General features: G+C 47.9%; 1 protein-coding gene across 1 annotated transcript; it reads right to left on the reverse strand.

The window, feature by feature from the left end:
• Positions 1-913: 913 nt before the first annotated feature.
• Positions 914-14,525, reverse strand: LOC116952801 (ras-related protein Rab-40B-like). Its single transcript, XM_032972469.2, has 6 exons — positions 14,118-14,525; positions 11,034-11,094; positions 7,761-7,821; positions 6,303-6,380; positions 4,893-5,115; positions 914-3,794 (listed from the first exon to the last, which is right to left on the reverse strand). Exons 1-6 carry the CDS (start codon positions 14,398-14,400, stop codon positions 3,532-3,534), a joined length of 969 nt encoding a protein of 322 aa, XP_032828360.1. The 5' UTR covers positions 14,401-14,525; the 3' UTR covers positions 914-3,531.
• Between the last annotated feature and the right edge of the window lie 286 nt (positions 14,526-14,811).

A 14,811-nucleotide genomic window follows, 5' to 3' on the forward strand; every position in this document is an offset into this window, starting at 1 on the left:
GAGCGAGGGGCGAGTGGGTTGGAGGATTTGCCGGGGCGAGAGGGACGGCGAGTGGGTTGGAGGATTTGCCGGAGCGAGGGGGACGGGGAGTGGGTTGGATGATTTGCCTGGGCGAGGGGGACGGAGGGAGTGGGTTGGAGGATTTGTCGGGGCGAGGGGGACGGGGAGTGGGTTGGATGATTTGTCGGGGCGAGGGGGACGGGGAGTGGGTTGGAGGATTTGCCGGGGCAAGGGGGACGGGGAGTGGGTTGGAGGATTTGCCGGGGCAAGGGGGACGGGGAGTGGGTTGGAGGATTTGCCGGGGCGAGGGGGACGGGGAGTGGGTTGGAGGATTTGCCGGGGCGAGGGGGACGGGGAGTGGGTTGGAGGATTTGTAAAGCACTTGCAGATATTGGTTGTCCTTTCTTTTTTTGAGTATGCAAAAGCGTTATATTCATGCCTACGGATACTCGAGCATTCCACACCTTGGTTGAGCTCGGACAGAATGTGACGTTTGTGAAGTGGATCTGTTTTATTGCAAAAAACGCCAGATGGATTATCAGTGCAAGCGCCTCGTGGGGGGAGCATTCAAGCCGGAGTCGTGGTCTGATGCAGGTTTTTTTTGTATGCCCACATGCCAGTTGTGGTCTTTGGGAGGTCACTTGAATCGGGCGGTGTGCCAGTGAATTTTTCATTAACTCCCTTTGCCGCATCAGACATGGTGCATGTTGCTGGCTATCGATACCTTTGCTCGTAATCGCATCGGAAACTTCAATACGAACGGTACGTCTGGCTGGCACAGAAAGCACCGTGACTTCAACTGTTACCGGTTGTACCTACTTCACAAACAATGAGGCGGACATCCAAATTGGCACTACTCTTGACGCTGAATGATCTCGCGATGTACGACATATCACAATACTGAATTCAATGCTCCTAACCAGTATGGGTTTTGTCGTTTATTTTGCAGTCTAGCACATAGCCTGTGTCCGGAGTATTTAGGTACAAGAAGCTCTTAATGTTTGGCTTTCATTATCTGGTAACTACACTCAGCATAGGAGTGGGTATAAGAACGTGGTGATTTACACTCAACGAATATAATATCAGAAGTGGTGGTTGGGCTCCAATGAGGAGGCGTTTGACTACACCAGCCAAATGATGTAGTTTCATTGCATTTCCAATAAATGGAGACTTGAATGAAACTGAACGAATGTTTGTTTTTGTGCTGTTAACTTTTTTCGCGGGTTCATTGCGCGATAAATGTAGCTTTTTTTTTAAGCAGAATTTTTGAATGTGGGTCAAGTCGACCCATCACTCCTCCATGAAATAAGTACACCTTCATGGGGAGTCGTCATTGGTCTTCCTATGGGGAGATAGGCCCGTCTTCATCCAGCAGTGGATTGGCAAAATACTGTACGTGTACATGCACCGTTACTTGGCTGCTCAAAATAAATACACCATTTATGAAGTTCAATGAATATGGTTTCGGACGAAAAAATATTGTCTTATTTTTTATTATACAGAGAGGGAAAAAAGTATTTGATTCCCTGCTGATTTTGTACGTTTGCCCACTGACAAAGAAATGATCAGTCTATAATTTTAATGGTAGGCTTATTTGAACAGTGAGAGACAGAATAACAACAAAAAAATCCAGAAAAACGCATGTAAAAAATGTTATAAATTGATTTGCATTTTAATGAGGGAAATAAGTATTTGACCCCTCTGCAAAACATGACTTAGTACTTGGTGGCAACCCCCTTGTTGGCAATCCTGCAGGGCCCGCAAGGTCCCCCTGCTCAATAAAGCACATATACATGCCCGTCTGAAGTTTGCCAATGAACAACTGAATGATTCAGAGGACAACTGGGTGAAAGTGTTGTGGTCAGATGAGAACAAAATGGAGGTCTTTGGCATCAACTCAACTCGCCGTGTTTTGAGGAGGAATGCTGCCTATGACCCCAAGAACACCATCCCCACCATCAAACATGGAGATGGAAACATGCTTTGGGGGTGTTTTTCTGCTAAGGGGACAAGACCACTTCACCGCATCAAAGGGACGATGGACGGGGCCATGTACCGTCAAATCTTGGGTGAGAACCTCCTTCCCTCAGCCAGGGCATTGAAATGGGACGTGGATGGGTATTCCAGCATGACAATGCCCCTATACACACGGCCAAGGCATCAAAGGAGTGTCTCAAGAAGAAGCACATTAAGGTCCTGGAGTGGCCTAGCCAGTCTCCAGACCTTAATCCCATGGAAAATCTGTGGAGGGAGCTGAAGGTTCGAGTTGCCAAACGTCAGCCTCGAAACCATAATGACTTGGAGATCTGCAAAGAGGAGTGGGACAAAATCCCTCCTGAGATGTGTGCAAACCTGGTGGCCAACTACAAGAAACGTCTGACCTCTGTGATTGCCAACAAGGGATTTTGCCACCAAGTACTAAGTCATGTTTTGCAGAGGGGTCAAATACTTATTTCCCTCATTAAAATGCAAATCAATTTATAACATTTTTGACATGCGTTTTTCTGGAGTTTTTGTTGTTATTCTGTCTTTCACTGTTCAAATAAACCTACCATTAAAATTATAGACTGATCATTTCTTTGTCAGTGGGCAAAAGTACAAAATCAGCAGGGGATCAAATACTTTTTTCCCTCACTGTACTCTATTATATATGGCTTTTCGTTAAGTAGCAACGTGAAATCAAAATGTTTGAAATCTGAGAATCTTAAAAATGACTACAGCTGACTCATGGTATAGTGTTAACCGTTTGTGGGCATCTAATCGCCGGCAGCGTGACTTTCATAATATGGTGTTTAAAAAGTATCAGAAAATGCATGATTGTAGTTCACGTCGGCATTGCAGTGAACGTTGATCGAAGAACATGGCCATGCAAATTTTTTTTATATATATAACTTATAAAAGTTGCGGAGGTGTTATTTTTAGCAAGTAGCTGAGCTATTGCAAGAGGCTGGCCAGGTATCCTGGTGTGAAGGGTTACAAGTCGTCTATGCTGCATATATATTCTATGAAAATTTTATGATAACAACCACATGGGAGTAACATGCAGGGTAGAAAATGGGTGAATGCCCAGCAACGCAGCAGGCCAGAACGCCCCCTGTACCAGAGCGGCATGCGGCATTTTAAATTGCTCTGATACAAGACCACTGAAAGGCATCGCGTTTATATCTCAAAACGTAAAAAAAAATTCTGAAGATTTGCTTGAGAGTTCAAATTCTCATCCTTCAGTACCTTTATAAGGCTGGAACAAATGGTCGATTAATCAGCTAAAACTTAACATCGACTAATTATATTGCGGTCGATTACTTGGAAGGCAGGCCGATGATGCCGGTGGCATCACTAAGGCCTGCACAATCACCTCCCGTTCACATGGAGGGGGGTGGTGGGGGGGGGGGGGTGAGGCTTTTTCAACGATCCGGATCTATCCCAAGGAATCGAAGAGCCCCAGTATAATTACGTGTAAGTGTAACGTTCTGCTAAAACGAATGACAACACGGGAGGTGGGCGTTGGAGGTGGAGGGGGCGGCAAATGGCTTAAGAGATCTTGCAATTGTTGCGGGTACAGCTGTGTGTGGGCGGGCTGGCAGTGGGCTTGGTGGGCTTGCCGGCGCCCGCCCTCCTTAGCGTGGTCGTGGCGGCGTACGAGCGTCCGTGCATGATGACCGCGTTCATGCCGTTGGCCTTGGAGAACGACTTGAGGCTGCTCCTAAGCGTCACGGGGATGGGCAGCTTGTCCACCAGGTGGATGGGCGTGCAGGAGACGATGGCGCGGCAACACAAGTCCTGCAAACTCAGCACTGCGTGGAGCACATAGGGTGCGCGTCCGTTATTGCCACGGTCTGAAATGTCAAAAACTAAACTAGTTTTTTTTTACCAGGTAAGGCCCACTGAGCTATATATCTCTTTTTTTTTCCTAAAGCGACCTGGCCACAAATGATAGCTCAACGAAGTGGCTATTCACGTGGACATTTATAGCAGCCAAATACTAGAAATGCATGTTGATCCTAAATGTGGAGGGAAAAAACTGGAGGACCCGGAGAAAAATCCACACGACCACGGGGAGAACATGTAAAGTCCAAATATAGAAGTGTCAGATTCAGGATCGAACCCACGACCTGTATATCAGTCGAAGTATTTAACATCTCGCCACCGTGGTGCCGTATATACATCAAGTCTGAATGCTGTGTCAGCTCCAGTTTAGACTCAAAACTGAGTTGAGCGCCTCTCCTTGTTCAAACTTGGCGTGGGCGCTCGTGCTCACGGTGAAGATCCTAAGCCAGCGGTGGGAGCCAGTCCCTCCACAGGACAACAGTTCATCAACCCTGGAACGAACATAGCGATGGTAAAGATAGTTGACGAGAGGTGAGAAGAAGAAGCTCAGAATAGAAGTAGATGGATAAAAAAAATATCTGAGCAGCCGAGCCCACGCAATAGCTGGGACTTGTGACTTAAAATAATAAGATCCCAGTTTGATGAAAAATAAGAATAGGTTTTACCCTTTCTGGCAATAAAACAGCTTCGACTGCAACACAAGCAGTAGAAACGTCGTGAGAATTTTATCGTTTTTTATTTTTATTATTTTATTGTTTCCCTTCTACGTGACTTTACCGAAAGAACCAAGAATATGAATCCCTGCAGTCACAAAAGCTTTAAGTCAAAAAATAAAACAGCTGTTAAGATGTTCAAACACCAACTAGATACCTTTTGCAAGGCATCAAGTCTGCATTAACCACACAGATCCCAGTTGCCTGCAAAAGGGGGGGGGGGTGGTGAGGGGGGGGAGTGGCCGCCAGTTTTGTGCAACAATAAAACCAATTTCGCAGAAACTTCAACAGCTGGCGACAGTTTGCCCCGCGAGCAACTCCCTGAAGCGCACGTCGCCGAGAGAGCCTCACCGCTGTTGGGCCAGAAGAGGCGGTCCATGCCGTGTCGCATGAGCACCACCCGCGACAGCTCCGTGAGCGACTCGGTCACGTTGAAGTTGCACAGGGGGCTGACCTCGAAGAACGCCATGCCGTTCCGCTCGGCGTACGCCTGCGCCTGCTCCGCCGTCACCTGCCGCTTGAACGCCAGGTGCAGCCGGTTGCCCACCAGCACCTTGGGCACGCCCGGCGCGTGCTGCGCGCACACCCAAGCGGTGCGTTACCGCGCGCACACCCAAGCGGTGCGTTACCGCGCGCACACCCAAGAGGTGCGTTACCGCGCGCACACCCAAGCGGTGCGTTACCGCGCGCACACCCAAGCGGTGCGTTACCGCGCGCACACCCAAGCGGTGCGTTACCGCGCGCACACCCAAGCGGTGCGTTACCGCGCGCACACCCAAGCGGTGCGTTACCGCGCGCACACCCAAGCGGTGCGTTACCGCGCGCACACCCAAGCGGTGCGTTACCGCGCGCACACCCAAGCGGTGCGTTACCGCGCGCACACCCAAGCGGTGCGTTACCGCGCGCCGTGCCGAATAACCTTTGTTGCGTTTGGGGCAAGAAACTTCGCACGGATGTCTTGTTGTTGTTGTTGTTCAATCCTCCTCCTCCTCTCCCCTACCACCACTTTCAGAGTTTGATTCCCAGCCGTGGCGAACGTCGGTGGCGAGTGATACGTGAACAAGCACCACTGCCCCCCCCCCCACCCCCCCACAACCCTCCACTATCACGCACTGGCTCGAATGGTGAAGTATAGTCAAATAACCCCCCCACCCCCCACGATCAACGTGGCATGGGGAAACCTTCATCCAGCTGTGGATTGAGAAAGGGATGGGAAAATAACGGTGGGAGACAATCTTGCCATGATTTTCGATTTAAAGCTTTCGTGACTGCAATGATTCATCTTCACAATAATATTCTCACGAAAACGTCGTGAGAATATTATTGTGTTATTTTATTTTATCAATTTATTATTTTATTCTCATTCTACGTGACTTTACCGAAAGAACCAAAGAAGATGAATCTTGCCATGATTTGAGTTTCCAACAGCGACTGGTACGTATTTTGTAAGGGAGATAACCGGCTGAGTTAACCGCTAACTAGAATGTAAACTCAGAACCTTGCCATTACCTTGGATTCATCATTCATTGGTAAATAAAAAAAACATCATCGATATCCTCCCTCCAGTGACGTGGTCTGCTTTAACTAATAACGAAAATGCTTTAAAAAAGAAAAATTGATTCGCCAAGTGGCAATGGCTAAGTGCAACGTCTTATTCAGAGTGCGACTCTATGGATGATGGATTCGCATTGCAACGTCACGGCTTGTAAAGAGCCGGTGCATAATTTATGTTGTTGAAGTGGACACGTCATGAGTACCCACCTCCTCGATCTCCTTGATCCACCGGTCAATTCCGTCGAAGGACCAGCGGCTCGTTATGTCGTACACGAGCAGAATACCCTGGTGCGCACACAACGCCCAGCGTCCGAGTGAACGCACATACACTCGGTGCGCATGTCAACATTGCCCAGTGGTGCTGTGTCCTTAATGCTGCAAATGTGTCCCGGCAGCTTTTTGCACGGAGTGCTGCCACAATGCTAAGAGCCATGCTACAGAGGGTGACCACAAAGGTATCATCCATCCGTTGTTCAAGAATTATAATTAGACAGCCAGTGTGAGCTGGTTGCGGAGTAATGGTTTGCGAAGTGGACTTGGAATCCACCGTGGATGTTTCTTTAATCCCGCCGCACATGTCCACCCGGCAGGATAAATAGGTGCACCGTTTGGTGAGCCGCATGTGGTGGGGCAAAGTGTGGGTGCTCCCACTTCTTCCACAATATCTGGAGCGCGTGGAAGAGTTCGCCAACATACCCTCTAGAGTTTCCTCCAGTGAAGGTCCTTCCCCAAGCAGTAACGTGAGCAAGCAATTGCAGGGCTGCACCTTTAACTTTTTTTTTTATTCTAGGTCGATAAATTACACACACACACACACGTGTGCTTGGTAGTGTGAAGATAGCATTGTATCGGTGTCATCCGTCTAAAAATCCCACGTGTCCATGGTTGCGTTGGTGACGCAGATCGTAACGAGAGATGAGAGAGTCCCAGGTGATCGTCTGGATCGAGGCTGCGTTTAAAATCTTATTCCTAGGTGATGTTAAAGATCACTCAAATATTTGATCACTCAAACATGTACAAGTAATGCACTGCAAACGTTCCAAACACACAGTTAAAACTGCCTTCTCATTAAAATACTTTTTTAACGGTTAATAACACCTTTACGGGCAAAATTAAAATGATTGCTATAGAGCAGGGGTCACCAAACTACGGCCCGCGGGCCGGATCCGGCCCGCGACGTCAGTCCATCAGGCCCGCCGACGGTACTTGAATTTGGTTGATAAAACGTATGGAACACGAGACGTCGTGATACAATTTAAATTTAAATATTATGTTTAGAATACTAGGAGATCTTCACGCGTGCGGAGACCTCCTTACTGCTATGTGCCTTAAATTTACTATTTTAAATGTTAAATTATTGTATCTAGATTTTCTTGTTTATTGTAATGTTTGCTTATTTCGCGCCATCCCAAGTCCTTCCCCGGCTCGTGGTAGCTCCGCCTACGCTCTGACGTTACCATGGTTTCCATGGTAACGTCATGGCAACACGTTACCATGGTTCCCATGGCAACACACACAAACACGCATCTTTCCCACCCCCAAGTATTGAACAGAATGATTATGCGGCCCGCGCTCGTCATTCTATCAGTTATCCGGCCCGCTGTGAAACAAGTTTGGTGACCCCTGCTCTAGAGTGTTAGGTGTATGTGTGATTCCTTGGCGTACCTGTGCTCCCCTGGAATAGGATCGGAATATCGTGCAGAACCTGCCCTGTCCCGATGTGTCCCTGCAAAACGCACGTAGACGTTACCCTCGATTACCCGGGGTAATGGGAGTGCGGGTGGACTGGACAAAATAAAAACACGGATAATACACCATTGGAAACTTCATTTGCCAGTAACAAAATATGATAATTGTTTTTTTTATCACTGGCAAATGAGGTTTCCAATGGTGTAAATGCTTACCCCGAGCTCTCATACTCTGATGGTGCATTGTCTTTGAGTTGTGCGCCTTTTGGCGTCTTCTGGTCCAACACCATGTGAGACGAGGCTCTAAAGAAAGCTGTCTCGGGTGTGGACCAATCAATTTCAAGGACAGTGCCAATACATTATCAGAGTTGTTGTTTTTTGTTTGCGTTCCGACCGCAGGTATTGTGGTCAATGTAAACATGACTCCTTGTAAAAAAAAGGTGTCAGTTTTGTTGCCAGATAAAAGGGTAAAAAAAAACAATTATCAACGGATAATACAGTCATGGAATGCCACTGTATCACTGACCCTCGACAAGTGAGGAGTGGCTAATAGTTCAACCAGAGCACTCGAAATGGTACGGTGTTTTAATTATTTTTCACGAACGCAGTTACTCCGTAAGTCAGATAATCCGCCCACGGATAATCGGGAGTTAACTCCACAAATGCTTGTGGGTCCAGCAGAGGGGTTAATGAGACTTTTCCAGCCACCACAGATGTGACAGACGCAATGGAAAGATGTCAGTAAGACTCTACTACAGTTTGAGAGGCAGGCTGCTAAAATTATATATTGGGATGGATTATCTTGCAAAAAAGCAATGTTCATAATGCACTCAAGTTTGTTTGAAAATACATTTCCAATTGTTATTATATTCATAACAAAGAAAATAGAAGCTGCGTTTTCAGGTGTAGTTATTGAAAGTGTGTTATTATTTTCTCCAGTAAATCTATTTTTGACACGAAGCTCTGCAATTCCCTACTTACAAATTCAACCACACGTGAACTGCAAGAGGTTAAAAGCATACTGAAATTGAAAGGTCATTAAGTATTTACGGCGATTTTTTCTCTCTCCAGAATAACATACTGCAGTATGTGAGCGCCTGAAATATATGGGAGCAGTGATGTCGAGGATGACATGTAAAATGCTCGAATGCCACGCACGTGCACGGCTGCATCAGGTTTTAGGGGATTTAGGGCTCGACGGTGCGGCAGCTTTCTGCGAATTGCCAAGTACGCAGAATTACTTTGTAAATTACATTATCCGCAGGCCATCAATAGATTAAACGTCGACACGCGCCACCGCCGCGCAAAGGAATCCAGACTGGGTGTTTTTTTTTCATTGGTATACATCCATTGGCACAAAATTGCAAAGCAATGAAGGAATTAAATGACAAACGTAATAACCTCCCTGATATTGATGGCCCATTCACTTTAATGAGTCGCAAACTGTCGTTCGTTTCTCAGCGTAACAGTGATGACTTTACGGGGTGTTTTTTTTTTTATAACCACACAGCTGCAGGTGCGTTCAAAGGATTATGGAACATTGTCTTGGATTTACATCCACCAAGAAGAAGCTCAGAATAGAAGTAGATGGATAAAAAATATATCTGAGCAGCCGAGCCCACGCAATAGCTGGGACTTGTGACTTAAAATAATAAGATCCCAGTTTGATGAAAAATAAGAATAGGTTTTACCCTTTCTGGCAATAAAACAGCTTCGACTGCAACACAAGCAGTAGAAACGTCGTGAGAATTGTATTGTTTTATATTTTTATTATTTTATTGTTTCCCTTCTACGTGACTTTACCGAAAGAACCAAGAATATGAATCCCTGCAGTCACAAAAGCTTTAAGTCAAAAAATAAAACAGCTATTAAGATGTTCAAACACCAACTAGATACATTTTGCAAGGCATCAAGTCTGGATTAACCACACAGATCCCAGTTGCCTGCAAAAGGGGGGGGGGCACCAGTTTTGGGCAACAATAAAACAACAACAAACACCGTTGCATCGCAAAGGACATCTGCTTAGTACGTCTAATGGTGAATTCTTGCACGCAAACACCCGTGAACAAATAGCGTGGTTACAGTACTTTTATTCAATGAGCAACTAGGTCGGGGGACAACTATACCTATCATCCCTTTTGGGGGGGGGGGGGCTGTAAAATGAGTACCGCTGTATGGTAAGTCAACAGTGGTCATCTAATTAATAAACTAAAAGTAAACCCAACTTAAATTTTACCTGGTAAGGCCCACTGAGCTATATAAATCTTTTTTTCAGAAGCGACCTGGCTATCACAAGCGAGAGCTCAATGTTGTTGTTGTTGTGACCTGTTGTACAACCCGTGTGAACACTAAAAATGCATTGAGCTCCAGTTTACGCAGTATACCCCTGGCATAAGTCTGATAATTATCTTTGTAATCTTCTATCTACAATGCTTACATCGCACATCCTGTGAGTTGTGCAATCAACAAATAAATAAATGGATTACTCTAAAAGTTATGACGTACTTTGCGTTGTTAGCATGGAAACAAGCGTGTTCCATGGGTAATATAGCTGCCGTATTTGTTTATAAATTGAAATGTTGAGCGTGTTCATTCATTAAACATATCGGGCTTCATGACACGAAGAGGAGAATGACGATATAACGATTTTTTTTTTTAAACTGACGATACAATTATTGTGCATCTCATATCGCACGCGATATCACAGTATCGCCATTTACGTGGTGACCTATAGTGAGGTTAGTCTGCAATCCCTGCGTTATTGGGTAATTATCTCAAACACCCCTTTGCTCTGGTACCTTGAGATGTACTGCATGGGAGGCGCACGATAAATGTTAAACAACGATGATGATGAACCCTCGACCAAGACAAATATCCCCGTGTAGCCTTAACAGACTGTTGGGGCAAGTGCTGTTAACAAGCACCCATGAAGGCCGGCACGGCACAGGGGGGGGGGGGGGGTGGGTGGCCAGCACCACGCCCGGCCGCCTTTGTCTCCCCAGTGGCGATGTTTGCACACCGCACCATATACTCGTTCGAGGCTGAGTCGACCTAGGGGAGGCCCCAGGACTGGTTCTGATCACCGTTACTGGTATTGACCGTGAGCAGGAATTGAATGCAGGTCGTCGGGTTCGTAGCACAGTGCGCTTATTATTACACTACTGCACCGCACACGAACCCGAGAATGCACGCACGGTCGCACATCAAACTAACGACAAGCACAGCTCTCCCTCGGAAGCTGGGGTCTCACCAAAGCTGCAGCTTGACGCGACGCCCGTCGAGAAGAATGGTCGTCGTTTTGCAATCCACTCCTGTGTGTGGGCGAGAAAGCAACAAACTAAATTGTATTTTACGAGTCAAGTCCAAGTGCAGTGTTTATCTTGGTCAGGGGCTCTCTGAGCCATTGATGCACATTCCATGTTGCTATGGAAGGGTCCAGTGTGGAACAATACGAGTACCTTCACATCGAACCTCATGCGTGGGCCGATATTGCCATGTGTATCTCCTACTTAAAAAAAAAAACATTCTCTCCCGGTGAGTTTTCAATTGTAAATTGGGCCAGTATCATAGCAAGCATCCTGTGTGAAAACATCTCGATAACTTGCTAAATATCTGATGGATATGTGATAGGTCGATGAGAGATAACCATCATCTATCTGAATAGATTGTGAATTTCTGATTGTCAGCGTGGAACGTCTAGCTTCGAGTGTTGTTGCTACTAACGTGGCGGACATAACGTCAATCGATTCATGTTGCCACCTCCCTTATAACGTGTGTAAATTAGGTGTCACGCACGTTTGTGCCCTTGCATTATTAAGTACAAAAATAACCAGGCGCCTTAACTCATGACAGTGATTAAATTACATGGAAAATAAACGACTGCGTAGTTCAAGGGCAATGAGAGAGAGAACAAAGGTCAGTACTGGGCCCATTTGAGTTTTAATTTACATATTTCCCGTCCTTGGTCAATCCACTGCTGGATGAAGGCCTCCTCGTGCAATCTCTGGTCACTGGGGTTGTTTCAATATTGTACAGTACGTTCGAATATATGGGCCAGTTCATAAATGACTGGCCACTAATGTTAGCTATCGCCAGGAATCGAACCCTGGTTGCCAGGTTGAAACTGCAGTGCACTAACCACCGTGCCACGGCTCTAACGCCCGGGTTTGCATGAGCCAAGATTTAACAAAAATGACACCATGAACCCAGTCCTTTGAGTTTGATTTCCAGCTGCGGCTAACAAATAAGTGCTCTGCGATATCTAAACCGGTTATGTGCCTCCCATTCGCCAGCTCGTACTGACCACTGTGGTGAAGTATAGTCAACACACCCAAATGACTGAAAGGTGTGAGAAGGCCTTCATCCAGCAGTGGATTGGTAATGCAGTCTATTATAAGAATTGGGCACACGTATCCGATAAGTCATACTTCACGCAATGGGAGACCGACAAGTTTACAGACTCAAGCTATGCTGTAAGACAGCGCGTTTGACTACATACGGTGCGAAAGGAGTTCAATATAAGCTACATACATTGCCGTGTTGTCCGGATTATCACACCCGAACATTTTCTCCGGTATTTTAAAGCAAAAGGGCGGAGTGCGTCTTAAGATTCAGTACCCGTGTGGGTGTGTGTGGGGAGCGGTGGGGCAGCGGTCAGCGCACTGCGCAATGTACCCGGCGACCCGAGATGAATTCCCGCTCACGATCAATTTCCAGTGACGAATATTTGAACCGGTCCCAGGGCCTCCTCACGCTCGACTCGGCCTCCAATGCGTACCCGGTGCGGTGTGTAAACATCAGCGTTGGGGAGACAAAGGCGTCCGGACGTGGCGTTGACCACCCACCTCCTCGTTCGTGTGCCGTGCCGGCCTTAATAGGTGCTCGCTAACAACACTTTCCCCTGAAAGGTCCGTGAAAGGCTATACGGGGTGGGTGGTGTGGGTGGTGGGGGTGTCTTTGTCTTACGCGTGACATTCGCATAACTTTATTGAATCCGAGCACATGTTTTTTTTTGGGGGGGGGGGGGCGCCTCTTAACTCTCCTAAACATTTTACAATCCGGAGAATACGGCAAAACGAGCAGTTATGTCACAATCTCTCTGGTTCTTTCGGTAAAGTCGCGTAGATAAAAAATAATAAAAGAACACGACGTTTCGGTCGCAACACAAGCGTCCGTCATCAGGTGATGTTGTGGCTTTACATAGGCACGGGGACGGGGGTGGAGGGGGGGAACGCGTGTTTGGGGAGTCGTGGCTCCAGAAGTTCACTTTACCGACAGAACCAGAGAGTATGGTGGATTCCTGCAGTCACGAAAGCTTCAAATGAAGATTACGTCACAAAGTGACAGCGTAAAAAACACTCGCAGACGACAACAACCTCAACGCAGCCGTTTGGCCAAAGCGGCTGCCCCCCCCCGCCACGTGCTCATCCGCGGCGCGTGACGGGCGGCGTCGCGCGTGGGACCGGCCCCGTCACTCGTGGGACCGGCCCCGTCACGCGTGGGGCCGGCCCCGTCGCGCGTGGGACCGGCCCCGTCGCGCGTGGGACCGGCCCCGTCACGCGTAGGGCCGGCCCCGTCACTCGTGGGACCGGCCCCGTCACGCGTGGGGCCGGCCCCGTCACGCGAAGGAGGCGGCCCCGTGGAGGTTGCACGACGGCCGGGCCACCGGCGAACGTCTGCGGCGAGCGGTGTCGCTAGCGGCGGTCAAACGGATCGGTCATCGTCGTGATCTATGGACTCGACGAGGGGGGTGGGGCTGCGACGCGTGGTAGAATCGCGCATTGCGCTGATGGTGATGATGATGATGCGGACGATTCTGTGACTGATGATGATGATGCTGCTGCTCATGAAGCTTTACTTCGCATGATGGGTAACGACGTGTATGATGATGCTGTCAGCTGCCCCCAGTTGATGTGGGAGATGATTAACTACACATGACGATGCTGATAACGATCCTTCTGATTATGATAGTTCTGATTATTATCGACTTCAGGTTACACGATGCTGATGATATCGATATTGAGCGCATACATGCTGATGATTATTGACTATACATTACGATGATGCTGCCGGCAGGTGCTGAAGATTGAACAGCTATCGATGATGAATTCCTCAACACGATGCTGATGACTGACTACACATGGCGATCCCGTCGGCTCTGCTGTTGCTGATAATAACTATACGTAATCATGATGGACATAACTGTTGACTATACACGATGCTGCTGCTGATTGCCTATACACCAAAACATTATGATGATCAATGACTTATACATGATTGACGATGATGACCGTGATGCTGACGATGCTGTCGACATGATGCCAGCGCCTCTCACCCACGCCACTGCTGTAGTCTGGCCCGTGTTCTGGCGGCTGCTGCTGCTGTTGTTGCTGCTGTTGCTGATGCTGTTGCTGCTGTTGCTGATGCTGCTGCTGTAGCAGCTGCCGGGGGGTGCGGCTATGCTGCTGCCTGGGTGCTGCCCCCTTTTGCTCCCCCGCCTGCTCCTCGGGGCCGGCCAAGCTTGCCAGGATCTCGCCCTTGCCAACATCGCTGTCGCCGACCAGCAACACCTTGAGCAGGTAGTCAAACGCCTTGGCGGGGCTGCTCCGAGTGCCCATGACTCTCGCATCCTCGGCAGATGATGCTGAGGATGCTGCTGCTGATGATGCTGCTGCTGCAGCTGCAGCTTAAGCCCGGGATCGCAAGAGGGGGAGAGAAGAGGGGGAGAGAAGAGGGGGAGGTGCCCCGCTCAGCACCGCCCCCACTCCTCCTCTTCCTCGATATGATAAACATAGTAAACACGCAAACAATAGCCCTCCTTGCCCCTATTTGTGTCTCCACATAGAAAATAATAATGGATGGGGGAAAAAAGAGCTTCATAGCTCATCGAATTTGTCCATGATAAATATTGTGATTGTGATACACAGCCCTCTAGGAATTTTCAACAGAATTGGTTTTAATGCAAGTACACTGGGCCGATTTCGACTTTCTGCGTCTCATCAGCAACGTTAGGCTTGGTAAAACGAGAT

Source organism: Petromyzon marinus, chromosome 3 (assembly GCF_048934315.1).
Source record: "Petromyzon marinus isolate PM22_M1 ecotype Great Lakes invasive population chromosome 3, UKy_Petmar_22M1.pri1.0, whole genome shotgun sequence".
Classification (NCBI taxonomy): Eukaryota; Metazoa; Chordata; class Hyperoartia; order Petromyzontiformes; family Petromyzontidae; genus Petromyzon; species Petromyzon marinus.